This window comes from Chiloscyllium punctatum, chromosome 11 (genome assembly GCF_047496795.1).
Source record: "Chiloscyllium punctatum isolate Juve2018m chromosome 11, sChiPun1.3, whole genome shotgun sequence".
Classification (NCBI taxonomy): domain Eukaryota; kingdom Metazoa; phylum Chordata; class Chondrichthyes; order Orectolobiformes; family Hemiscylliidae; genus Chiloscyllium; species Chiloscyllium punctatum.
Window position 1 is genome coordinate 30,194,425 of NC_092749.1, and position 27,183 is coordinate 30,221,607.

The window sequence follows — 27,183 nt, forward strand, 5'->3', positions numbered from 1 at the left end:
GAGCTGCCAGAGAATGTGGTGGAGGCTGGTACAATTGCAACATTTAAAAGGCATTTGGATGGGTATATGAATAGGAAGGGTTTGGAGGGATATGGGCCGGGTGCTGGCAGATGGGACTAGATTGGCTTGGGATATCTGGTTGGTATGGACGGGTTGGATCGAAGGGTCTGTTTCCATGCTGTACATCTCTATGACTCTATAATTCGGTATTGAACCTGTTGTGCATAAACTCAGCAAAACTGTTGACAAGCTTTCTGGAGCAAAACTCTACATGTTAATGCTATCCTGCCTGTGGTCGTCAAGCATAAGAAGCAGATACTCCTCTGCGTGAGTTTTTCTATCTCTGCGGGAGGGCAAGGGGACTCGTGCAGGATATGTGTAATGCAAAGATTTGTGACCCTGCTCAAGAACAAAGTTGACAGCAGCATTTGCACATTCTGACTACCCTCTGAGTAAAGATGTTTCTCCTGAGGTTTGCAATTAGGCTGCCATATGTTCATTGGCATGGATATAGTATTCTCCATGAATTGGGCAGTAGTTTACAGATTAATTCCAATGAGCTCGCCAGGTGTTTTGTGAGAGTGGGTGAATGGCATTGTACCCCACATGGCAGTGTGCATATTAACCCCTGGAATTTTGCACATGATCTCACAACTACTCAGATATGAAGAGTGAGGAGAAACTGGATGCCTCCACAGGAAGGGAAAACAATCACTTGTTAGTCATTGTTTATCTTGTTTGCATTGACAAAGATTGAGGGAAAAAAAGCTTAAAATGCTATTTAAAGTCAGGAACCATTGGAACAAGATTTCTAGCAGAGAAATAAATTGTAGCTGTAAATATTTGACTGATTTGCCATCTACCAAACCAGCAGAAGACAGAACACTTAACGCATTACTTTATTCATTTTTTTTTCAATAAAGTTAAAAATATTTCACTGGCTGTAAAGCATTTTGAGATGTCTCGTGGTTTTGAAAAGTGCAATGTACATCCATCTCTTATTTATTTTTGGAGTGAATAATTTCACAAGCTATTTCATATGCAGTGGACGTTTCAATTGTTTACAAATCATTAAAGGATTGCAATTTTTAACAAGTGTTACATAGCCTTGTAAATAAAGTAGCCATCTGTATATGGTCTGCAATTCAAGAAAGCTAATTTGTAGGTTGCATTCTGATGAATGATAACTTATTATCACCCCACTCCATTGAATCATTACATGATTACTTCAGTCAAAGGTTAACTATCTTTAAAAATATTAGTTCTTGGAAACTAAATATTTTCCATGTGAGATGTCCCCACAGAGAGCAGAAATTCCTAAGATTCCTAGTATGAAGGGGTTAAAATCAAAATTCATGATTTGCAATTGTGAAAAAGAAAACCGTTGTTTAAGGATTTACGGACTGTTTTTTACCATTACTGAGTCACTCTTACCATCACTGATGCCAGCAGTAAACTTTTCAAAGGCTGTTTATAATGCCAGTCCAGTTTATTGTACCTCAAGCACACAAGTTGTGGACGGTTTTTGCATTTAGTACAGACTTGCAATTGAGCAAATTAGATGTTCATTGGAATCTACCTTCCTGAAAGGAAATTCCTTTTCTTTTATTAAAGTTAAGTCTCATATGTCGGATTGATGCTTGTCACATCCAAGTTCTATAATGCCAATGTGGACAGTTAAAGTGAGGATTAGTTACCTCTTAGCAAACATCTACAAAGAAATAGTTGAGGAGGAGAAAGGTCAGGCGGACACAAGGAGAAGTAACAGATTAGATGAACCAAGATTAATGTGATTAATGTTCATTACCAGTTTAACACGGAAAAGGTTTACTTTTCTAACGTTTTGAAGTTAAATCCAGGATTACTTTTTATTAATCTGTGGGTAGTGAATTTTGACACAAAAGCCAGCCAGTGAAAAGGTGGAATATTTACATCAAAATAGACACTTTATCCAAAATACTTATGAATAGGTGTTTTATGATCTGATGAAAGCACACAGGTCTGTGTTTATTTAACGTAAGCAGTCAGACAGGGAAGGCTCCAGTCGAACATTACCAGAGATGTGACATGGAATGTTTTCAGTCATCTGCAAACAAATTGCATCACTGAGTTTACAATATTGATAAAATGTAATAAAAATGAGCACCCGGCGCTTGAGCAGTTTAGCCTGTGTCAGGTGAAAGTCAAATGTTGAATTTACATGAAGCTACATAGCAGTGTTTACAATTGCACAGACCAGATGTCTTGATTAAGCCATTACAATAACCAGGTCTGACAAGAAAATGGATTCAGTGCACTTACCTTTCTGTTTATCATGAAATGTTCACTAAACAGTGAAAGCCATAGATAAGCATTCAGCGCTCCTCTGACTGTAGAAATCCTACACAGAAGAACTGTTTTTTGTTAAATGGATTTGACATTTTTAGAAGCGTTATCACATCTGTTTTTGTATTGTGAAATTATTAATAAAGTGCCCCATGGAAAATGTCAGTTTATTTGAGGGAAGAGTGTGTATTTTATTGGAGTGAGGTGTCATTATCGACATGAAATTTGGATATATAAAAATGCTTGATATTTATTAAAACTGTATTCCTGGCATTAGCAAGTGAAAATGGGGTGACCATATGCAGTTACTTCATTTTATCTTTGCAGTTGGTATTATAGTAATAGGGAAGTATTGGTCTCAATGGATTCATTGAGAAGTGAACTGTTCAATGGGCAAATGTAAATGTGATATTTGATGATTGGTATTTTGTGATTCCAATGCAACTCAGGGAAGTTTTAAATTATTTGTGTGGGACTGCAGATGCAGAAGGGTTCCTCTGGGCTTTATGAAGTTCTGCCATCCTGATTACAATACAGATTTGCCTCCCTGATCTTGGTAGTTCTAGGCTTCCTGACATTGAGCCAGCCTTAGTCTAATGAGCTCTCTTGGGAGACCTGTTTAGACCCCTTAGCTCACCAGTTGCATTGAAATAAGGATGAGATCAAGGACAGACTCTTCGCCCCCTTCCTCCCTCCCTTCCCCCGCAACCCCTCCAACCCAATCTTGGAATGGGAAGGCTACTTTGCACATAAACTGATTTAAAGTTCAAATGACCACAAAGTATGTCTTTGGGGATTTGGAACACTTGGAAATCTTTTGAAAGTGTATTGCAAAATACAGTATGTCAGTTTAGGACAGGGTAGAGAGATGTATGGATTTGTTTTATTTCTGTGCCCTAATGTCAACAAGCAAGAGTATTTAAAGTTTTTTTTCCCTCTTTTGAAACATGTGATGTATTTCTCACAAACACTGTTTGAAATCTAAATGTTAAACTCTCCCTTTTTTGTGTTAAATTAGAAGTACAGTTTATTTATGCACTCAAACTGGATATGATTTTCACACCATGTCATATAAGCACATGAGATAGGTAAAAAGAGAAAGTAGAGTTTGCATTTAAAAGCAACTAGGAAGCACTAAGATATGGGTATTCATTGACATGACTGTTAGAACCAGCAAATTGGTAGCCAGTGAAGGTTTTTTTCCCTCATAAGAGCTGTGATTCTAATGGGTCAAAGAGAAAGTTATTGAATGCCAATAAAAGTTGACGAAGGTGCACCAAGATGAAGTTGGCATATACAGATTTTACTGGATTAGTGGTGCTGGAAGAGCACAGCAGTTCAGGCAGCATCCAACGAGCAGCAAAATCGACGTTTCAGGCAAAAGCCCTTCATCTCCTGAAGGGATGCTGCCTGAACTGCTGTGCTCTTCCAGCACCACTAATCCAGTATTTGGTTTTCAGCATCTGCAGTCATTGTTTTTACCTATATACAGATTTTATCCATGTTTCAGTCAAATATTGGGTTTCTTTTGCAAATAGGTTTTGAGAAAGTTTATTTAACAGACTTAACTATTAGCGTGGCTTTTGGCTGTTTTGTTAATGGACTTGAGGACTCCACTCATTTGGATGGTAAAAACAGACTTGAGGTAAAAGGATCCAGAAATTACAATTGTCAAAACATATTGTTCTTAATGAGAGTTAGATGGTGATCCATTAACACCTTTTCAGGCATAATGAGTTTCAGTAACTCTTTGTTTCTCTGCTGTGGAGAAACCTTATCTACTGTTCTTTTTGAGTTTGTTGACTGAAAGCTTCAGACTGTGCAAAGGTGTGACATTCAATGAGGCTGGTGTCTAAACTCTATCCTGGTAATTATTGAATAGAATTTGCCAGAAAATTTTAATCAACTTGTATTATGCGATTAGCGGTCATATTTCAGTCAAAACTTTGTAAAATTAAACAAGGAACTGTCGCTTTTAAAATGAGTAATGATCTCTTGCAGGTCTTGCAAACCTGATAGACAAAATAATTAGCTTTGCATTTAGAGACCTCTGCACCTTCAACTGTGTCTCAATGTGTTTGTGTCTGCATTCCAGGTATTTTAAAAGATTGAGAAGATTTTGTTGTTCCACCCCTGGTTCTTGTTTGTCACTTGTTGAAATTGTCTATGGTAAAGATTAGAAACCACATCACATTACCCAAGACACTTTGTGGTGCAGCTTTTAGCAGCAACACAGTTAGCAAATGATTGCAAATGATTAATCTGTAATCACTGAGCAGTCTTTATTAAATGGTTGAATAAAAAGTTGATTGCTCAATTAGTATCTGCTTTGTTCAATGTATCAGACTCGATTATCAAGTTGTGCATGGGATAGTGGTAATTTTAAGGGAGATGCGGCTCTTCACTGTTAATATTAGTGGTGCTTTATGGTCCCAACTTGAAAGCCTTCATTTTTCCTTTCTCTGGATAACCTTAGATGGCAGCACTCTCCTCCAACACATTTCATTGTCCATCTCATCAAGGCCACTTTCTCGATCAGATTCACTCTCAGAAATCCAATCATAGGTAGAACTTTTCCTGAGTAGTTTCTTTTTCGGTCCTAGTGTCTTTACCTCTTCAATTCATCCAAGGATCTATCCTTAGCTGTTGTCTTTTCCTCTAGTTGATGTATGTATCATATCTGGCGACTTGTGCAAAGTCTAGTTTTTGAGTCATCATTTGCTCAGTTAAATGTTCACAGTGTAAAAATGCATCAGCCCTTTCTACCAAGGAAGTACGCTAACCAGGTCTTGTCTAACACTCATCGTAACTTCAACTTTCTATTGAAACTGCAGATGTGCTCCTAAAGATAAAGGGTTGACTCTTCTCCTTATTTGTTTTGTAGTGCCACACTTTTATAATATAATTTTGCCTCCATCTACATAACCATTCATCTGCTTAGATTCTCGTCAAGGACTTTGTCAATTCAAAAATTAGCCATGCTGCTGACTGACCTACCTACCTCCATCTCCATCAACTTCAGCTAATTCAAAGTTCTGCTGTTTGTGTTGCATCCCATTTAAATCCCACTATGCTCTTTCTCCCTATCATTAGCTTTGCAGTTTTCCTTACCTCAGAACTAATATTCTCAGCTTTATGTTTAAGGTTTACCTGGCCTTGACCCTCCCCTCTGTCTCCACCAGAACTACCTGTGCCTCCAATCTCAACATTTCCTTGTTCTTTTGATGTTGGCTTCTTGTACTGTTTGCTTCAACCGCTCCTTTCTCAGCGTCGATGGCTGCACCCCTCAACTTCCGCCAACATACACCTTCTAGAATTTTACATCAACCTTGATCTCAATCAATTTCATCTCCCCCAATGTAACTTTTCCCCCTCTCTCCCCACCTGTTCTCCCACTCCCTCTCGCTCGTTCTTCTTTCTGTGATGCAAGTTTGAGAAGCTTGAAAGATGTAAAGCTACATAAGCCATGGAACTTGTTTGAATTCAGCAGCAGCATCATTGGGAAATTCTGCTAAATGTGAAGTTTCCTTATTAATGATAAGTCCTAAATCCACCAATGATACAGCAATATTGGCAAACAAAAATAAGTTGTCCAAAGCAATGGGGCAACCAGACTGTTGATGGTAAAAATCGATGATATGAAAATCAGTGGATATTGCTGAAGAGTCAATAGAAACAATCTCTCTGCTTTTTACTAATGCTTGAGGCAAGTGGGTGCTACAGGACTGACAAAACAAAAGAGACTACAGAAATGCTGATCAGAAATAATTCATTAGTTAAGGGCAAATCCAGTGATCCGAAAAGACAGGCGAGGGGTTGCAGGTCCAGGTCATTCTATAACGCGACAGTTGTGTTCCTCTGCAACCTTGTGATATAGAAAATTGCATTATGGGCAACTGCTATAGAAATCGCGCCATAGTAGATCATACTATGGCAAACCCCATATACCCACTCAGCAGAACGTTCATATGTAAGCAACTGCCACAATTCATCAATCTTGTTATAGCCGATTCGCATGTAGGAGAAGAACTACCTGTACCATGTTAAACCTACTTGCAATCAGGATATGACCTTCTCCCCAAATTGCTGCAGTCCTTCAAGTGATGCTACTACTATAAAATTAAGACAGGAATTCCAGACGCTTAAACCAGGAAATCAAAGATACATGATTTATTATGTGCTTGGTAGGGAAGTGTTAAGGAACTTAGGCTGCAATGTGTACAAGCTAGATGTTGCTGTGCACACCATGTTGTGGTAGTAAAATATTTGTTTCTAAAGTTGGGGCATCAGACAAGCAAACTGCTGTTGCTTCAGTGATCTCAAGCTTCTTGAATATACCTTTTCATGTCTAGAGTCAAAATCAGAGTCTTCCATTGCACATCTTACCTGAGCCTTTTGTGCATGAAAGAGGTTTTGTGAGTTCGAGATGAGCCACTGACTGCAAAGTTCCCAACCTCTCCCTTGCTCTTATCCAATAATTTGAACACTATTGCTACCTGTTCAGTGGTAGCCTCCCAAGATATTGATTGTTGGGCGTGGCAGGGCATGGGGTGAATGAGAAGAAGGGCAGTACCATTAATATAAAGAGTAGATAGCGAGGCTGCTTTGTGTTTAAACGACCATTACTCAACATTTTGCACTACAAACATTGCACCACATTTTGTTCACCTTCAAAAATAATGAATGAGAGTTGTGAAATTTGTTTTAAATGTTCTTTAAACACTTGATGCGTAATGGTGGTTAGAAAGACTTTCAAATACACACATTGGAGTTGTTGGAACCTGTATTTTTTTTAAAACTGACGCAGAATAGCTTTCAATGAAGTGATCCATGTCTACCACACCCAAATGATAAGCAACTCCAACCTTCATTTTGGTTCCCTCTTCCCAAAGGAAGGCATTTACAGCGACAGTTATTCTGTGTATCTGCAGAATACATTGAACTTGGGAAAGCATTTCAAAGCACTTCAGAAAAGTGGGAGGAAAAATGGACTTCAAGCCAATGGGGAAGGCTCCAGAGACCTGAGTAAAAGTGTCCAAAGAGAACTTTGAAGACTGAAAGCAAATGCTTTAAGGTGGCAACCCCAGAACTTTGGGGCCTAGATAGCTAAAGGTACAGGTACTAATGGTAATGCAAAGGGAAGGGAGTTTGGAAGAGGGCGAAGTCAGTGAAAAAGAGAATTTAGTGGTAAGGTGTAGGAATGGAGGTCCTGACATAACTAGGGAAAAGGGGAGCCTGGTGAAATTTAAGTGAAAGTCTAAGAACTACAAATTTGCAGCATTGAGGGAAGAGGAAGTGCATTGCAGGTCAATGCCCTTTAAGATGCATTGATAATTATGAATATTTAAGAATGACGTACTGGAGACCATTGGAATAATCAAATCAGGAGGCAACAAGGCAAGAGTGAGGATTTCAGTCACTTGGGGGTGAAGTAAAGGAGGAGGCTGGCAATGCGGAGATGCCAGGATGCAGCTTCTCATGGGTCCAAGGATTTCTCATTTAGCCAGTTTCTGTGAAATTGACAATGAAATGGGTTAGAGCTTTACGTGACATGAATTGAGATCTTTGTTGCTGCTGCATTGGCAATTGTGCTCTGGCTGTATATGTTGAGCTTACAGTGGCTTGCTTCAGGCACCTTGGGAGAGATGTAGCATCAGCCTGGCATCTGGACAAACAATGCTGCATGCTTTAACTGTTCAGGTCTTTTATCTGTGAATAAGCATTGGATTTGTAATTTGTCCTGGGACCAATTAATTGCACATGTGGTTCTGTCTACTTTACTATAATTAAGATCTCTTTTTGCAAAGTAGTTCCATTCCATGAAGATATGTGGTTTGTAATGCAAAATGTCAAATTGCTTCCCTTGTTTCACTTTGCTTTATTTGCTTGGCATCTTGGAATCTCTGCTTCTGTTGGGTGGTCTTTCAGGACTTGTAACATGCCCTTGGTGCAGCAGCTCTGCTGTGATGTATTTAATATTTATGTCAATTGCATGATGGGCCATACAAGGTAGTAAGCAGTTTTCTTTCCTAACTTCCACTTGATCTTCCCAGGGATAATTAAAAATTATAGGTGTGCAGCAAAATGTCTTTGTTCAAATATGAAAACATGTACAATGATCATTCCTTTGCAGTTCTTGCTTAGTTATAAGATCAGTAAACCTACTGTACAACCATTGTCAAATTTACGTAGTGATCCTGTAGATCTTGAGTACTTCAGCCAGTGTGGCAGCAGTGAAGATATTTTTATTCGCCAAAATCTTTAAACTGCACTCAGCCACCAATTTTTCAGTCAGGACTTTTCAGTCCCAGAGGAATGTTAAGTCCTGGTGGTCTTAATTAAATTGGTGAGATCAAGAAGTTATATTCCAAATCCGATAAGTTAACAAATAAGCTATATGGCTTATTGCATCTAAATCCGTCTGTATGCTTACAGCTTTATTGTGATTGTTTTCATGAGCTGATATGGATAAATTGGGTGATCCCTCCTCCTCTTGGGAGGATGGCATTGGTCTTCTGAAATCTCACAGTTGAAGAACCACTATTTAAAGAAGACTTTTTCTGAGTAAAATCTTCTGCATGCTGGTAACCAAGTGTCAAAGTTCTTCCTTAAATATATCCTCCCTTAATCTCTGTTGTAGAGATTAGAGCATGGGGTATGTGAGTTTGTTTTTTATTGATTGATTGTACAGAGATATTTTCTTATTGTAACATACAAGGTTCTGAGGATAGATGCTGGGAAGATGCTCCAGCTTATAGGGAACTCTAAAACTGGGGGCACGGTTTAAAAATAAGAGCCCTGCCATTTAACATGAAATGGCAAGGAATTTCTTCCGAGCATCATTAGTCTTTGGAATAATTGTCCTTGGAGAGCAGTGGAGGCTGGATTGTTGAATGTATTTGAGGCTGAATTAGACTGACTTTTAATTGCTAGGGGATTCAAGAGTGAAGAGGTGGTAGGCAGTAATGTGGCACTGAAGCTGTGACCTAATTGAATGATAGAGCAGGTTCAATGCATTTTATGTCCTGCAAGCCAATAAAACGCCAAACCCTTCACCAAAGGTGAATTTTTCCAATTATCATCACCCGCACCATAAACTGTGCAAATGTTACCTTTACAAGGAGCCAACCATTCCATTTTTAAATGTTACTAATTAATTATCCTCCACTATTGTTTTCATATAGTGTTACAGGTGAGCATACAATTTTGAATGTCTTCTATGCTTAATCAACTTATTTTAATAGCATTAAATATTGAAGTCATACCATTGCAATTACACAGGTTAAGAGCATTGACAGAGATTAAGGAGTAGTTATTGCTGGCTGTTGTATGAGAAAAGATTCTAGCTAAAAGTGAGCTAGCAGTGAAGGTGGCAATGTATTTAGTTTGCATGGTAATATTGTGTAAGCTAAAGTCCCAAGCTGCTGATTATCTGAATTGTGAAGAATACAGTATCTTCCAGGAGAAAATTATTTGCCATTTGGTTTCAACATTTAAAATAATGAGCTCACATGTTTGGCTTTTATAATCTCGTCAGACATGAAAATGATTTACAGTCAAATGTGCTAGAGCTATCCCTTTTGTCTTCCAAAGGGATCATCTCTGAGGTATCCTCTTGCATTCAATGATATGAAGGAATACATCACCTGAAATGTTCAGGCTGAGGGATTGCAATGATTAATATGAATTGCAGCAGTACTCAGAGCTATTGGAGTTCTGCTCCAAGATGTTGTGAAATAAAATTGGTTTAAGATTGTTTAAATGCAATGTGCTTCTCTTCAATGCAAATTATTACTGACGAATAGCAGAAGTTTAAAAATGTATTTTGAGCTTGTTTTGATTATATTGTTTCCTTTTGTCAGCTTCTTGGACACAGCAGCATATTTTAGCATGAAGCCAAAGTCTGGAGATAAAGAAGTCACTCCAAATCACTTATTTACCCTGTGGTATGAGTTTTGCTCAGACTTCAAAGACTACTGGAGAAAGGAAAGCAAAGTTATTCTTAAGGAAAAGTAAGTATATTCAGTCTTTTCAGTTTTTCTTTTTACTAACATTGTTTGACATTTCCTTAATTTCAGTATGGTGTTTTGTGCATTCCTGTTGGCCAGGCCACTCCCACTGTCTGTTTTCACCTGTCTATCTCTCCCTAACTCTCTATCTGTAAATTTGAGAGTCACTGTCCTGACCAGGAGTCAACATTTGTTTTAAGATTGCTTATGACTTAATAAAGTTTTGATCAATCAAGAGATTGTAGACAATATAGAGCCAAACTAAACTAGTCCCTTTGTCTGCATTTGGTCCATATCCACCTAAACCTTTCCTATTCATTATCCAGTCAAAATGTATTTTAAATGTTGTAACTACGTCTGCATCTACCACCTTCACTGGCATTTAACTGCATATACACATGAACCTCTGTGTGGACAAGTTTCCCCCCCCCCCCCCCCACCTTGTAAATCTGTGCTCTCTAGTTTTGAACTCCGCGTCGCTAGGGAAAAGACCTTTACAATTGATTTTATCAATGCCACTCTTGATTTTATAAACCTCTCTAAGGTTACCCCTCAACCTCCCATGCTCCATGGAAAAAGGTCCCAGCCTCCCCTTATAGCTCCAATCCTCCAGTCCTGGTAACATCATTAGTAAATCTTTTCTGCACCCTTTCTAATTTAATAATATCAGACCTATAGAAAGGCAACTAGATCTTTTATGTAACATGATGTAAAAGAGGATGAAGCTGAACTCACACTCACACACGAGGTCCTGTTCGTGTCAATTTGACCATTTGTAATCTCTTCTAATTAATGTCCCAGACATTCCATCTTAGAGTAAAGGGCTCTATCCATATGCATTATATTTTTAGTTGTAGTTTTCATCCTTTCGTTCCCCTGGCATCCTTTCCATTGCTGTCTTCCCCTTAGTCCTGACGAATGAATGCAAACAAAAGATTGTGATCTTTCCTGAATAGTTCTAGAAGAAGCATGGTAGCTCAGTGGTTAGCACTGCTGCCTCATAGTACCAGAGACTCGGGTTCAATTCCCGTCTCTGGCGACTGTGTGGAGTTTGCACATTCTCTCCGTGTCTGCGTGGGTTTCCTCCAGGTGCTCCGGTTTCCTCCCACAACCCAAAGATGTGCAGATCAGGTGAATTGGCCATGCTAACCTACCCATAGTGTTGAGTGCATTAGTCAGGGGTAAATGTAGGGAAATGGGTCTGGGTGGGTTACTCTTCGGAGGGTCGGTGTGAACTTGTTGGGCCAATTGGCCTGTTTCCACACTGCAGGGAAACAAGTCTTAAATTCCCCAATTCCATACAGTTCTTACTGTGGAGAATCCAGCTGTATCTGTACGTTGCTTGCCAGATGCCTTGGTGTGGAACTAGATCTGCATTAAATTTTTGAAATTTCTTAAACAATATAGCTGGAAATATTTAGTCCAATAAAATCGAACATACTTAAGAACTAGCTGGTACTTTGCCATAAATGGTTTTCTTTAATTTTATTTTATTCAATGAATAGCATCTTACATGGAAAATACACACAGAAGTAGGATATGTGTCCATAAGTCGCTTATCTATTTTGAAAGATGCCTTCAACCAAACAATTTGTTTGAAAAAGCAGGATTGTGGTCCTTATAGAACTGTCCACCTAATTGAATAGGACATGCATGTTAAAGTTTGCTGCATACCTGTGGAATACAGAAGAATCCACTTACCTAACTTCTAACAAATATCAGGTACCTAACTGCATCGGATTGGGGGTGGGGGGGAGAAAAGGACACCTTTTGTTTAAACCAGCATGATTGATTTGTGTTTTCTTCTGCTGTGAACCACATGCTCTAGAGTTCACACTTTTGGTGAAGCATTTTGAAAATAGTGGGCTCAGTTTCCACCTTTGCTTACATGTCAGGATACTTTGTTAAAGCAAAGCCAGAGGACATTACTCAACACTGGTGGGTTGTTATGTTGTATTACCACAAAGACCACAGCTGTGGCTTCTTTGTTTTTTTTTTGACATTTGTTTGTAATAAAAACTCTAGGTAGGAGAATACAAAGTCTCTGCTCACCTCCCGATTTCACCCACTGCTTTTAACTGTTGGAATATATTAGTATTTCTGGCAAACTATCTATCAGACTGCTGGAAAATATAATACAAAACATTTTTTAATAAAAATGAAAAACAAGTAACTTGGACATGTTCTCTGTGATGACTGTCTTTTTTGAAGAAAAGGAGTTTGGTGTGAGTTACATTACCTCAGTGGTTTTGTAAGTTGCTGAAAGCAGTTGAGGTGTACTTTGGAAAATGTGTGTGGTGTCATTTTTGTCTCTTTCCTGTTACAACATATCCTTAGCTCTCCATTCTACCTCTAGATTTGAAACAAATATTCAGATGGCATATTCCCAACAGTTTCCCAATATCATTTCATTTGTGTGTCAGGCATATGAGTGACCTATGGGCAATTTTCTTTCTTGCTGGATTTGCCTTTCGTCCTGCTGATCTGGAAAACTTAACTGAGACACAAAACCGACGCAAGCAAAGCTCTGAGAGTCCAGAGCACATTGCAGTGCTCCTCAAACTTTTTCTCTCTGTGACCCTGAGTAAGAATGGAGAATGTGGTTGGACAGCCATACTGCAGCTATAACTTGGTCAGACCTTGACAGCCGTCATTGCTTCCTGACAACTTGAGACCCCAAAATTTAAGTTTGCGGTAACACTTGGTGTCCTAAACTTTGGAAAATCCTGGCATATTCTATCAGTGCATCAACATAACCATTTGATTATTGTGTGTACAAGGGATTTGCTTGGCTTAGTTGGCTAGAAGGCTGGTTTGCTATGCAGAGTGATGCCAACAGTGTGGGTTCAATTTCTGCATTGACCCGGGTTACCATGAAGGTACGGCCTTCTCCGCCTCACTCTTCGTCTGAGATGTATTAACTCTCAGGTTAAATGACCGCAAGTCGTTTCTCTCTGAGAGATAACCTGAATCCTCCGGGTCTGCAAACACTTTACCCTTATTTGTATTCAAATGTGCTAAACACGTTTTTACCAACCATAAAATCCCCCAAAGTGGGGAGAGTTCCAAAGTAGAAAGATATTCCAAATAGGAAATGGTTTGGTTTCTCTTCATTTATACCAGGAGGCAATACTGCACAAATTTACTGTCTTAAGTTGAAAACACATATTACAATCCAGCATTTTGGTGGCAACTTACAAGTCAGTAGCTAATTGAGACAAGATTCTGAAGAACCATGCAAGAAGAACTCTCCACCCTTCCAATCCCTTTGACCTGACTCCCAGCACCCCATTTCCCAGTTGTGCACAAGTTAACTTGTTTTTGTATCACACCTTCAACTTAGTAAAATAGTTCAAGGTGTAAAATACGTGAACTGTTAAATTCAATTCTCTCTCGTTCTGGGGAACTTCCTTACTAATTAATGTATACCATGTGAGCAGAACATGCAATTTCAATACTTGTTGACTGTTCACTAGCAGACATGCAGGTACTAGTGAAGGAGGCACAGATCTGCTGATGGCTAGACAGTTGTTCCAGCATGGTTGGGAGTTGCGCATGGGTCCCTGTGGAATTCCCACCTTAGTAGACTCCAAAGGAATTGCCGAGGAAATTGAAGATTCTGCTAAACAATTCCTTTTCACCTGGAACACTCAAAGTCTTCATTTATATCTGAGAACTTGGAGGGTTCTGCTGAAATTAAGCAAATAATTTCTCAGGAAAAGTTACAACCATTAAATGCATCAGCTAACTCCTGAGAAATGATTCAACAGATCCCATACTTACTTCATGCATCCCCAATATACCTTTCCTAGACCACCTGTGCATCCCAGCTCCCCCCTCAATCCTGTTGGACCCAACCCAACCCAGACCCCCATCTCTGGGACAGAACCCACCCTGTTCTGTTGGACTTGATTTTCTCCATCCGCCCCAAAATGCTCTAAGCATTGCATTACTTACCTGGCTCCTTGCTTACCTGGTCCTTTTCTCACCTTGCCCCTTTGCTACCTTGCATACTGGTATATAAACCAACTTGGTATTCTATATCCTGTACACCTGGCCCCTATCTCTAGCACCCTATCCTGTGGACATTTAGCACCTGCTCACCTCGCATTCTACTCAACTAGTACCCCACCCAGTGCACATAGAATCATGGAGTCCCTACAGTGTGGAAACCGGTTCTTTGGCCGAACAAGTTCACACTGATCCTCCAAAGACTAACCCAGCCAGACCCGTTCCTCTACTCTTCTCCTGACTAATGCACTTAACCTACACATCTCTGGACACTATGGGCAATTTAGCATGGCCAATTCACCAAACTGCACATCTTTGGACTGTGGGAGAAAACCAGAGCATCCAAAGAAAACCCATGTAGACATGGGGAAAATGTACAAACTCCTCACAGACAGTCACCCAAGGTTCGAATCAAACCCGGGTCCCTTGTGCTGTGAGGCAGCAGTGCTAATCACTGAGCCACCATGTCTCCCCATCTAGCACTGTAAACCCCCACTGAGCACCTTAACCTCATGCCTAACTCATACCTGCTATTTGACAGCAACATAAATGTGGCTGGCTGGATGTTAACTTCCAAAAACAGCACGTAACTGCTGTTGAAAGGGGGTAGGACAGTAAGAAGGAACTGCCAGAATGGAAGTACAGCTCTATGTTTCAGAATGAGCCCGATCAGAATCTTCTGTCAGAAATGTGGAGCCGCCTCCTTTTGTAAATCGAAAGGGCAGAGTTTCATTTGATTTATTGTAGCCACATGTTCCTAATTACACTGAAAATCTTTGTTTTGCGAGCAGTACAGGCAGATCTCGAGTGCTCAGAGCAAGGCATACAAGGTTACAGTTGCACAGGAGAAGCACAAAGCAAGATCAACATTGGATTTGAAGTTAGAGAGGTCCATTCAGGAGTCTAATAACAGTAGGGAAGAGGCTGTTCTAGAAACTGCTGGTGCATGTATTCAAGCTTCTGTATCTTCTCCCTTACGAAAGAGGTTGGAAGAGAGCATCACCGGGGTGGGATGAATCTTTGAGAATGTTGGCAGCCTATCCATGGCAATGAGAAGTGTTAATGGATAGGAGGTTGACTTCCATGATGGTCTGCGCTGTTAACAAAACCTTCTGTAATTTCTTAGGATCCTGCGCAGAGCGGTTGCCGTACCAACCTATTGTTCACCTGGATAGAATGGTTTCTGTGGTGCATCTGTACATGATGGTGAGAGTCCTTACGGACGCGCCAAATTACCTGAGCCTTCAGAGGAAGAGGCGTTGTCTTGACTGTAGCATCTCCGAGGGAGGTCCAGGAGCGATGTCGGTTATTGTCACTCTGAGGAGCTTGACACTTTGAACCATTTCCACCTCCACTGATGTAGATTGGGGGGGGGGGGGGGGTGTCTTCCTCCTCTTCCTCCTCTTCCTGAAGTCAGTAATCAATTCTCTACTTTTGCTGACACTGAAAGAGAGGTTGTCAGCATGGCACCAAGCACACACACTCTTTCCTGTATTCTGACTCTCAGTTGATTAATATCCGTTCTATTACAATGATATCATCAGCAAACTTGTCGATGGCATGCCTATCGAATTTGGCTACACAGTGATAAATGTACTGGGAGTACATTAGGAGGCTGAGAATGCATCATTATGGGGTGCCAGTGTGGAAGATTATCATGAAGGAAGTACATTTGTCTGTCTTCACTGATTATGGTCTGTGGGTCGGGAAGCTGAGGATCCAGTTGCAGAGGGTGGAGCTGAGACTTAGTTCTCATTTTTGAGTTTGGTTTGGGAGGGATTTTGATGTTGACTGCAGCTCTGCCTTCAATGAGTGGAATTATGATATAGGTGTCCTTGTAATCAAGATGCTTTGGGAATGAGTATAGAGCTAAGGAAATGGCATTCACTGTGGATCTATTTTGCTGGTAGGCAAATTGTCAGGGATCATGGGAGGCTGGAGTTAATATGGGCCATGACCAGCCTCTTGAAACACATCATGATTATGGCAGTCAGAGGCACTGGGCGGTAGTCATTAAGGCACATTACATGTGCTTTCTTTGGTACCAGGATGATGGTGGTCATCTTGAAGCAGGTGGGGACTTCGGATTGTAGCAAGAAGAGGTTGAAGTTGTCACTGAATAGCTCAGCCAGCTGGTCTTCACAGGATCTATGTACATGGCCAGAGGGTCTCTCTGGGCTTGTCCATTTCCTTGGAGTTCACTCTCAGGTAGACTGATCTGACAGCAGCAGCGGTGATAGAGGGAACCAGCTGAGTCTGGGGCTGATGGGCAGGTGACTTCACGCCGCTGGCATTCTGCTCGAACCGTGCTTAGAAAGCATTGAGTGCATTAGGGAGAGATGTGTTTTTGTCCACTATCTTGTGTCCTTCATTTTGTACCCCGTTATGTTCTGTAGGCTTGCCACAGGTGGCAGATGGTACTGAGAGATTGTCACTCTCTGATAAATTGACCTAGAGAGGGCCTCAAATTAATCAACCAGAAGGTTAAAAATAGACAAGTGTGGGACCAAGCCAGGCGAATGCAGCTCCAAAGAAAGAAGTATAATACTGTTAACTTCAAAGTCTGGAATTTAAAATAGGATGGGGTGGGAATGAGAATTTATCTTAAACTCTCCATTCCAAACCGAAACAACAACAAAACTTTCATCTTGTAGACAAGTCACATTGCTGTTCGATTCTATCTCAAGAGGTGCGTTCTACATGAGAGAACCTTCTTAGACTAGAATTGTCTGCATGCAGCATATTTCATTGTTATCCAAGTTGGGAACAAACTTGGACTTGTCATGACGTGACCTTATCGTGTTTTTCAAACTTGTAGATTTGGAAATGGCTTCCTGTTTTTGCAAACTCGTTCAATCCACTTCTCTTCCTGAGGCAGGTTTGGCCCTGATTCTGGAATTATGCCACAAGTTTGGTTTTGGTGTGGAGCTAAGCAGTTTTTGCATCTATTTTATTGTCATACTGCTTGTTGCAACCTAAGGAAAGAATGGACTTTGAGTCGTACTATTGCCTAATAAAAATGTGATAAATGGCTCTCCTTTGCTTTTTAAGGACTGCAGTGACAGTTTTATTTCACTTCGCACTATAGCCAAAAATTCCAGACTTCTTAATTAAGAAAACTGATGTCTATGGATGGGGAAAAACATATGAGAAATGTGCTTAACATTACAATTAGCAAATGCACATACTTTGCCCAAATCCACGTCTCTTGACTCTTTGGATCTGAATTTTGCCAGCACTTCTTTTAAAGCTATGTTTGGACCTATGGATGGAATCCAACCTTAACAAAAGAAACCGAGTGTCATCTCATCTGGCAGATCAGTGAGTCTGAGTATCTCTTTATTTTGCTACAATAGCCATTCCTTCAGTCACTAAAAAGCAGCAGTTGTCACACTGTGGCAACCAGACAGAGGTTCCTCCAATTAATATTCCATGTGGTCTTAGCAGTGGACACAATTTAGTAAAACTGTCACAATACTGTAAAAGGAGTATACATTTAGGTCACATGAGAATCTACTTTTGTACAAAAGAATGCAGGGCAAGCATACTTATAAAGATACATTATATTGTCATTGCCTGACCATTACAGCAATATTACTTTTAACAGGCTCTGTGCATGCACTCAGTTTGTCAATGCTGGCCTCTTAGGTGTTAGTACTTATGTTGAAACCCTTTTTCTTTTAATGAATGTTGTGAATTAGCAGTTACAAAACTTTCCTTCACCATCTCAGTAAAGAGCTTCATCATGCTTTTATTGTACTTGTGCAGCAAGTTGTCAGATCGTCCATTTCATCCTCCCATGCGACCATGAACTCACTTTTTTAATATGTTAAATATAGTCAGGCTATTCAGAAATGTTGAGACTCCAGTTTCCAGCAACAAATATTTTTTAATCTTCCATCCTGCCTATTGGAAAATAAACAACACACTTCAAACAAACATACCTCATAGTCAATGTAAAATTGTGCAGTGTAAAAGTTGTCCTGCACGCACTTCTGAAATTGAAGCAACAAACTAAAGTTTGGAAAAGGTCCTTTTTTATTCCCCCTCTCTTTCATTCTGATTGTCCTGATGATTTAGACCACTCAATTGCAGCCATCGACTATGTTGTGCCAGAAGGAAGCGACAACAGAATTCAGAACCATGCCGTTTGAGAGTTACATGACATTCATTAAACCATTAGTTTCAGTTATCCACCCAATTATTCAGGAACTTAAATTTTTAAAAATGTACATTTACTATTTCTGGCCATGCAAAACTAAACATAAATTGGATAAAGACCAACGATGGAAGCAATTTTCTTCTCCCGTTGGGAAGGTGCAGAAAGTAGGAATGATATTCTTAAACTAATAAAGTTGAAATTTCTTATTCATTGGAGCTTCCAATCTTTATTCAGTACAAGTTCATCACAAAGTCAGCTCTTTGAACAAGGGAAAACATGTCTATTTTAATGGTGTTGAACCACCATTATTACAATGTTGCTTGTGGCCCTAGTGTTGACTTTGTATCTTGCAATGTTGATTCAAACCTGTTTTTTGCACATGTTCTCACTATCATGACTCCCTACTTTCCCCTTGGTAGTAATTCTTTTTTCCCCTCTTCAGCTCATCTGCTAAAAAAAAACTAATTGCACTTCTGACTATTCTAATGGTGTTCTGGATAGCCTCCCATCTTCCACCCTCTTTAAACATTCCAATTCTCTGCTGCCTGGACTCCTATCAAGGCCCAGTCATCTAACGCATTTAAATTTGCTAGTTACACTAACATTAGGTCGGACAACACTTCACATTTATAATTATGATCATTATGTTTTTGTACCTTCTCCAATATCACCAATCTTTGAGAACAGAGTTCTTACAATTCTGGCCTCTTGTGCATTCTGAATATCCATGACACCACCTTGATATTGTCTCGCTGAACCTTTCTGCCTCTCACCTCTTGCCCTCTGTCTTTAGGCCACCGCTTGAAAACTGTCCCTCTGACCAAAGTTTTGCTGATTAATTATCATTTCTCCTTATGCGGCATGTTGTAAAATATCTTCTGTAAAATTTTACAGGTCATCCTGTTATAACGCACGTGTTGTCAACACGAATTCACTAATGTGATTGGCGTACTGAGAATGCTGTTTCCACACCATGAACTTTTAAAGTGTGTGTTGGCTGTAATGTGATTACATCGCTAACACTTTAAGCGCTGTTTCTAAAACATGATTTTTCTATAACACAGGGTTGTACAACTGCATTATAGTAGAACTGACTATGTAGAATTCTTTTGGAATGTCTGATAAATTATTGTTTTTATCATTGAAACCTTTTTGATCCAGTGCATTATCATTGTGAAGAGTTTCAGATTTTCATTATTTTAATTTTAAAAAGGTGTGATTTTTTTTTCCCCAAAATTAAGTGAACTTGGCTGAATAAATCCATAAGTTTGTTCTGATTTCTGGCTTTAAGTTCCACTGCAGGATTTGAGCACAAATATCTTGGCCAGTGCTCTAGTGTAGTCCTGAAAGTATTCTGTCTGAGGTGCCGTTTTTCAGATGATACATCATACTGAGGGCTGTCTACCTGTTTGGATGAATATAAAAGATACCATCTTTCTACTTTGAAGAAGAGTAGAGGAAGTTATTCTGTGTACCTTGGCCAATATTAACCCTTCAATCTGTTTCCCTGTGATACTGACTTTAGGGTTAGTCTTGGAGTGCTGTTTATAGGGGTTTGCTGTATGCAAATTATCTGCCACATTTCCCACATTTCAACATTGATTACACTTCATGAAGTATTTAGTTGGCTGGAAAGTACTTTGGGTATGTCTGGTGGTTGTGATGGAAATGTTTATTTTATACAGTGGTCTTTAACAGCACAATATAAAGAGCTACATATGGATTTTTTATTCATCCATGATGATAGAATTATGGATTGTAAGATGCAGAATCATTATGAAGGACATGTGGCGAGCACAGCTTTTAAACATTCCAAAACATTAGTAAGACAGAATAAGATGGATTGCATGGACTGGAGAATGATGGGGTTGAGTGGCTATAATCCAAGGTGAAGGAATTGAAGCTTGGTTGAACTCCTATTTTGCGATAAACAGGTAAGTGATTAATGTAGCTGAAATTGAAGCAGCATTTTTTTTTCCCTGTTTAAAAATATCATGGATAATGGAATGTTGAGGTTTAACGTACTGACACTTAATTATCAAAGATGCGATGACGAATTTATGAGCTGTAAGCTATATTTTGGCAGCATAATTGACTTTTGATTTGAGAGACTAAATTATTTTGTTTGCGCCACAGGATATGCAGAATTTTGAATGCTATTGCAATGATTACCAAACTTTTTTTGGCTGAAGAATGCATTGCTGACTATATTTCTCCTAGCTTTAATTTGAAAAAATTAAAGTGTGAATCCAACAGCCAAAGTCCCGTAAATTTGAATTACATAGAAAGCAAAACAGAATCTGCAACTAACTGTCTTGCAGTTTTAAGTCACTACTTAAGTCTGCCCCAAATTGAGCAGGATAACAGGGGACACTTGGATGCTACAGCTAATCGTAACCTTGTCACCCCAATCTCACTTTAACTTTCTGCCTTTGCTTCAGACTACCAATGGTCATCTTTTGCATGTCCACCGCATGCAAATGTCCACAGGTACTCAAGTTGTCAACAGACTTTCCTGCCACTCCTGAACATTCCCTGTGACATTCCTCTGGTACAGCAATAGAAAATTTCCTGATTGACAGCCTTGGGACAACCTGCTGTAGTTCCGTTCCATTCCAATCCAAGCACTTCCTTGCTGAAGACCTTGCCCTTACTGCAGCCAAGACTTTTTGTTTTAGTCTTCAAACCTCTTCGTTAACATGGCTGCTGTTTAGTCTAAGACTAGATTGAAAATTCTCATGAAACCCTGTTGAGCATCTGTTCGCTGAAGAATATCTGGCAGTAATTATCCCACAATGGCCCGGAATGATTATCACTTTGGAGTTAATGGCATTTATGTCTCTGAATCTGAATAGCTTCCTCAAAGGTTTGGTAAATAGAATAGTGTACCGTTTGAGCCTGACCGTAATTATGCTTGAGTTACTTGTCTTAAGATGCATTTCACTTGATTGGCAAAGCCTGCAGTTCTCACTGCAATCAGCAACAATGGACCATTGCAAAGGCATTGAGCCCCACATTCCCAAATAGTTCATTTTTAATTTTGAGAGTAAGGAGGAGTGTTGATGTTCCCAACAGTTTCTAAGGTTATAAGGAAGTCTGCTGGCCATCATTGAGCCTTTTAAAATGTTGCTCAACACTGGATCTGAGCAGTTTTCTACAAGTAACAAGATTCAATCGCTGCCAGAATTTCACAACTCTTAGTGACAACCAGATCTGATCACCAGATGTGACTGCTGGCCTACACGTAACATTTTTTACATTAAGGTTTACTCCGAATGCGTTTTTGTGACTGCAGAAACAAGTCATAGTAGGAACAGGTAGTTGATCGTTTGGTCTTTCAAGCCTACCCTGCCACATGGTAAGATCGTAGCTGATCTCTTTGTGTTCTGAATTCCACATTCCCACCTATTACCAATAATATTCAATGCCTTTGCCTAACCAGAATCTATCCACCTCTGACTTAAAAGTATTCAGTTATCTTACTGGCACCGTCTTCTGATTTCAGACAACTTCAGAAGTGTTACAACCTTTTAAAGGAATGAAAAATATCCCCTCCTCTCTGACCCAAGACAGTGACATCCACTCTAAGCACACAGAAATACTGAATTGTTATGGTGTAGAAGAAGGCTTATTCAGTCTATTGTACTTGCACTGGCTCTTTAACTGAACATCATTACCTAGTGTCTATCTCATGCCTTTTCCCCATACCCTTGTACACCATTTCTTTCTAAGTAATCATCCAATGCCCTCTTGAATGCCTCAATCATAACAAAAGACAGCAAGTTGTGAACACAGCCCAGTCCATCACACAAGCCAACCTTCCATCCATTGACTCCACCTGTATTTACCACTATCTCGGAAAGGCAGCCAACATAATCAAAGACCCCCTCCCACCCAGTTATAATCTCTTCCAACTTCTTCGGTCGAGCAGAAGATCCAAAAGTGTAAACACATGTACCAACAGATTCAAGAACAGCTCTTTCCCTGCAGTTATTAGACTTCTGAGTGGATCTCTTTAATTTCAAATTTAATGTTAACCTTGCTATTTATGCATCATCTGTGCAGCTGTAACATTGTACTCTTCACTCTGTTCTATTACCCTTATGCACTTTGTATCACATGATCTGCCTGTAATGCATGTAAAACAAAACTTTTCACTCAACCTTGGTACGTGTGACAATAATAAATCAAATCATAAATTGAACCTCACCACATCTCCAGGCAGTGCATTCCCTAACTATTTGTTATGTGAGAAAGGTTTCTCTCGCATTACCCTCGTTTCTTTGGCACATTGCTTTAAATCTCAGTCCTCTCGTTCTTGTTCCTTTTATTATTTGAGGAACAGCTTCTCCCTATCTACACTCTCTCCAGCCCACTCATGATTTTGAAAAGCTCTGTGAAATCACCTCTCCGCTTCCTTCTCTCCCCCAACTTCTTCAATCTATCCTCAGTTTCTCCTTCCTGGAATTATTCTTGTAGATTGCTTCTACATTCTTGTCCAGTGCATTCATATCTTTCCAAAATATGGTATCCACAACTGTGCACAGTCTCCAGCTGAGGTTGATCAAGGATATTATGCAAGTTTAACATCACTTTCTTGCTCTTGCATTCTATGCTACCATTAACTGCTTTGGCACTTTAACTAATCTGTGCCCAGAGATATCAGCTGCCTCTAATTTTTCAACTACATTAGAATTGCTCTTAGTCATAGAGTCAGAGAGATGCACAGCATGGAAACAGATCTTTCGGTCCAACTTGTCCATGCCAACCAGATATCCCAAACCAATCTAGTCCCACCTGCCAGTACCCAGCCCATATCCCTCCAAACCCTTCATAATCATATACCCATTCTGATGCCTTTTTTTTTGTAAATTTATTTGTTAGCAAAAAAAATTTTTGACTTTACAAAAATATAGTTATTAAAAATACAACCAACAACAAATACCAGAATAATAAAGAGAAAAAAAAACGCACATTACATTGCAACTGCTTTCTACTAACTACTAACCTACCTTATGATACGAAACAAAACCTAACATTGTCCAAAGCAACACCAATAAATAAGTAAGTGATTAATCAATCAAAAAAAGAAAGAAAAGCAAAAAAAAACACAGAATAGCTATGCTTGGGGCAAAGCTCCCAAACAAAAAAACGGGAGCGTTTTGTATTTACCCATATTAACTCAGGAGTCCCCCCTCCAGGGCCCAGGGCTCAACAAACCTAACCATCCTGGTTAAACAAACACCCTAGTTAAAATAGCCAACAAATCTATATCCAAATCACTCAAATAGGGCTGCCATGTCTTATAAAAAAGACTGTTGTGTGGTACACCATGTTTGTAAAATAAAACTCAAGGGAATGTGCTCCATAATTAAATTGCGCCATCCCAGCAAGCCCGGTGCGTTCTCAGACACCAACTTCATCAGAATATTCTTCCAAGTGCAGTATGCAAGAATATTAAATGCCTCATCTTCACCATGGATATCCAATCCCTCTACACCACCATCCGCCACGACCAGGGCCTCCAAGCCCTCCGTTTTTTCCTCTCCAGACTTCCCCAACAGTACCCTTCCACTGACACTCTCATTCATTTGGCTGAACTGGTCCTCACCCTTAATAATTTCTCCTTTGAATCCTCCCACTTCCTCCAAACCAAAGGGGTAGCCATGGGCACACGTATGGGCCCCAGCTATGCCTGTCTCTTTGTTGGCTACGTAGAGCAGTTGATCTTCCGTAATTACACCGGCACCACTCCCCACCTCTTCCTCCGCTACATTGATGACTGCATTGGCTTCACCTCGTGCTCCCGCAAGGAGGTTGAGCAATTCATCAACTTCACCAACACATTCCACCCTGACCTTAAATTTACCTGGACCATCTCTGACACCTCCCTCCCCTTCCTGGACCTCTCCATCTCCATTAATGACGACCGACTTGACACTGACATTTTTTACAAATCCACCAACTCCCACAGCTACCTGGATTACACCTCTTCCCACCCTACCTCTTGCAAAAATGCCATCCCGTATTCCCAATTCCTTCGCCTCTGCCGGATCTGTTCCCAGGAGGACCAGTTCCACCACAGAACACACCAGATGGCCTCCTTCTTTAGAGACCGCAAATTCCCTTCCCGCGTGGTTAAAGATGCCCTCCAACGCATCTCGTCCACATCCCGCCCTCAGACCCCACCCCTCCAACCGTAACAAGGACAGAACGCCCCTGGTGCTCACCTTCCACCCTACAAACCTTCGCATAAACCAAATCATCCGCCGACATTTCCGCCACCTCCAAACAGACCCCACTACCAGGGATATATTTCCCTCCCCACCCCTTTCCGCCTTCCGCAAAGACCGTTCCCTCCGTGACGACCTGGTCAGGTCCACGCCCCCAAACAACCCACCCTCCAATCCTGGCACTTTCCCCTGCCACCACAGGAACTGTAAAACCTGCGCCCACACCACCTCCCTCACCTCTATCCAAGGCCCTAAAGGAGCCTTCCACATCCATCAAAGTTTTACTTGCACATCCACTAATATCATTTAATTTATCCGTTGATCCCGATGCGGTCTCCTCTACATTGGGGAGACTGGGCGCCTCCTAGCAGAGCGCTTTAGGGAACATCTCCGGGACACCCACACCAATCAACTAAACCGCCCCGTGGCCCAACATTTCAACTCCCCCTCCCACTCTGCCGAGGACATGGAGGTTCTGGGCCTCCTTCACCGCCGCTCCCTCACCACCAGACGCCTGGAGGAAGAACGTCTCATCTTCCGCCTCGGAACACTTCAACCCCAGGGTATCAATGTAGACTTCAACAGTTTCCTCATTCCCCCTTCCCCCACCTCACCCTAGTTCTAAACTTCCAGCTCAGTAACTGTCCCCTTGACTTGCCCAGACTTGTCCTACCTCCCTATCTTCTTTTCCACCTATCCACTCCACCCTCTCCTCCTTGACCTATCACTTTCATCCCCTCCCCCACTCACCCATTGTACTCTATGCTATTTTCTCCCCACCCCCACCCTCCTCTAGCTTATCTCTCCATGCTTCAGGCTCACTGCCTTTATTCCTGATGAAGGGCTTTTGCCCGAAACGTCGATTTCGAAGCTACTTGGATGCTGCCTGAACTGCTGTGCTCTTCCAGCACCACTAATCCAGAATCTGGTTTCCAGCATCTGCAGTCATTGTTTTTACCTCTAAGAATATTAAATAGTTTTTTCCCATGCTCATCTAAAGATGATAAATTTAGCATCTGCAGTCATTGTTTTTACCTAAGAGGAGAGCTATCAGTTCTGCTTTAACGTCAGTCCTCAGTACCCTCCCTATCTCTCCTGCTACAGTGCTCCAATAAACACGGAGCCTGTGGCATGTCCAGAAACAATGGGTAAGAGTACCTCCTCTTATTTTACATTTGGAGCACTTTGGAGATGCCCCTTTTTTTAAACTTCACCAGACGGTCCCATGTCAGATGAACCCTGTGCAGAACTTTTAACTGCATGGCGCATGTCCTATTACAGATTGAGATCATTCACGCGTTCTCCTATATGTTCTCCCATCTTTCAGAAGAGATCACCAGTCCTATCTCTTGCTCCCAGACCTCAAATAATCGCTTAGTATCCTGCTAGGCCCTGCCACCCAGTAGGCAGTAGAGGGCACTAACCAAAAAGACGCTTGTGGAGTGTAGCAACAACCTCTCTGAATCGGGCTTATAGGGCTCAGTGAGAAGTGTAGTCTTCTTCTGGACGAAATCCCTAACCTGAAAAGAATGTAAACAAACTCCACTGGGCAACCCATATTTACAATTCAGCAGCTCAAAAGACATCATAACCTCCTCCTCAAACAAGTCTCCCAAACTGGAAACTCCTCTCGCTGCCCATAGTTTGAACCCTGAGTCCATCACCCCTGGTCAGAACCCTGGCATACCAATTATTGGCATAAGTGGCAAAGTCTTGGATAAGCAACCCTCACTCTGACACATCACCCTCCATGCCTTGACCTTACTAATAACAATGGGGTTCCAGCAGTGGTCTGTAACTGTCCTCAGTTTATCCATAAACAACAGGTTAATAAGAGGGCACTTTGCCTGGGTGGCCTCGATATCCAGCCATATTGAGTTCGGATCGTTACCTACCCAATCGCAGACAAACAACAATTGATGCCTCCTGATGTCTGGGAAATCAACTCCTCCCCCTCCTTGAGGCAACTGCAATTTAGTAAGTTTGATGAGGGGGCGCCCACAATGCCAGAAAAAGGAACTAAATCAACTCCTAAGTCTCTGCAGCATAGACCTGGGAAACATTATAGGGAGCATACACATGGGATAAAGCAAACGAGGAAGAACATTCATCTTAATGAGAGATATTCAGCTCAACCATGAAATTGGAAGAATCTCACATCTCTGAAGATCTCGTCTAATGTTGTCGCACAAGTGAGCAAAGTTAGTCAGAAATAACTGATTAAACTTGTGGTAATAAACATGCCTAGGTATTGGAACCTCGTACATGATCACTTAAAAGGGAACCTAGGGCCACCTTCAACCTCTGGCACTTCCTTGAGGTTCCCCAAAGGCATAGCCTCCGATTTTGTGAAATTGATCTTATGTCCTGAAATAGCCCCAAATGATTTGATATATTGTATCGGATCGGGTATGGAGGCCATCAGGTCCAATAAAAACAGAAG

At 40.7% G+C, this 27,183-nt stretch overlaps 1 protein-coding gene across 2 annotated transcripts in view; it reads left to right on the forward strand.

Annotated features, from left to right (window-relative positions):
- The window catches only part of fmn2b (formin 2b), a 482,131-nt gene that overhangs the window by 410,366 nt on the left and 44,582 nt on the right, over positions 1-27,183 (forward strand). For both annotated transcript variants that reach the window (XM_072580571.1, XM_072580572.1), the window contains one exon: positions 10,188-10,337. In XM_072580571.1, coding sequence (XP_072436672.1) covers positions 10,188-10,337 — 150 coding nt within the window. The remainder of the gene's footprint in view (positions 1-10,187; positions 10,338-27,183) is intronic.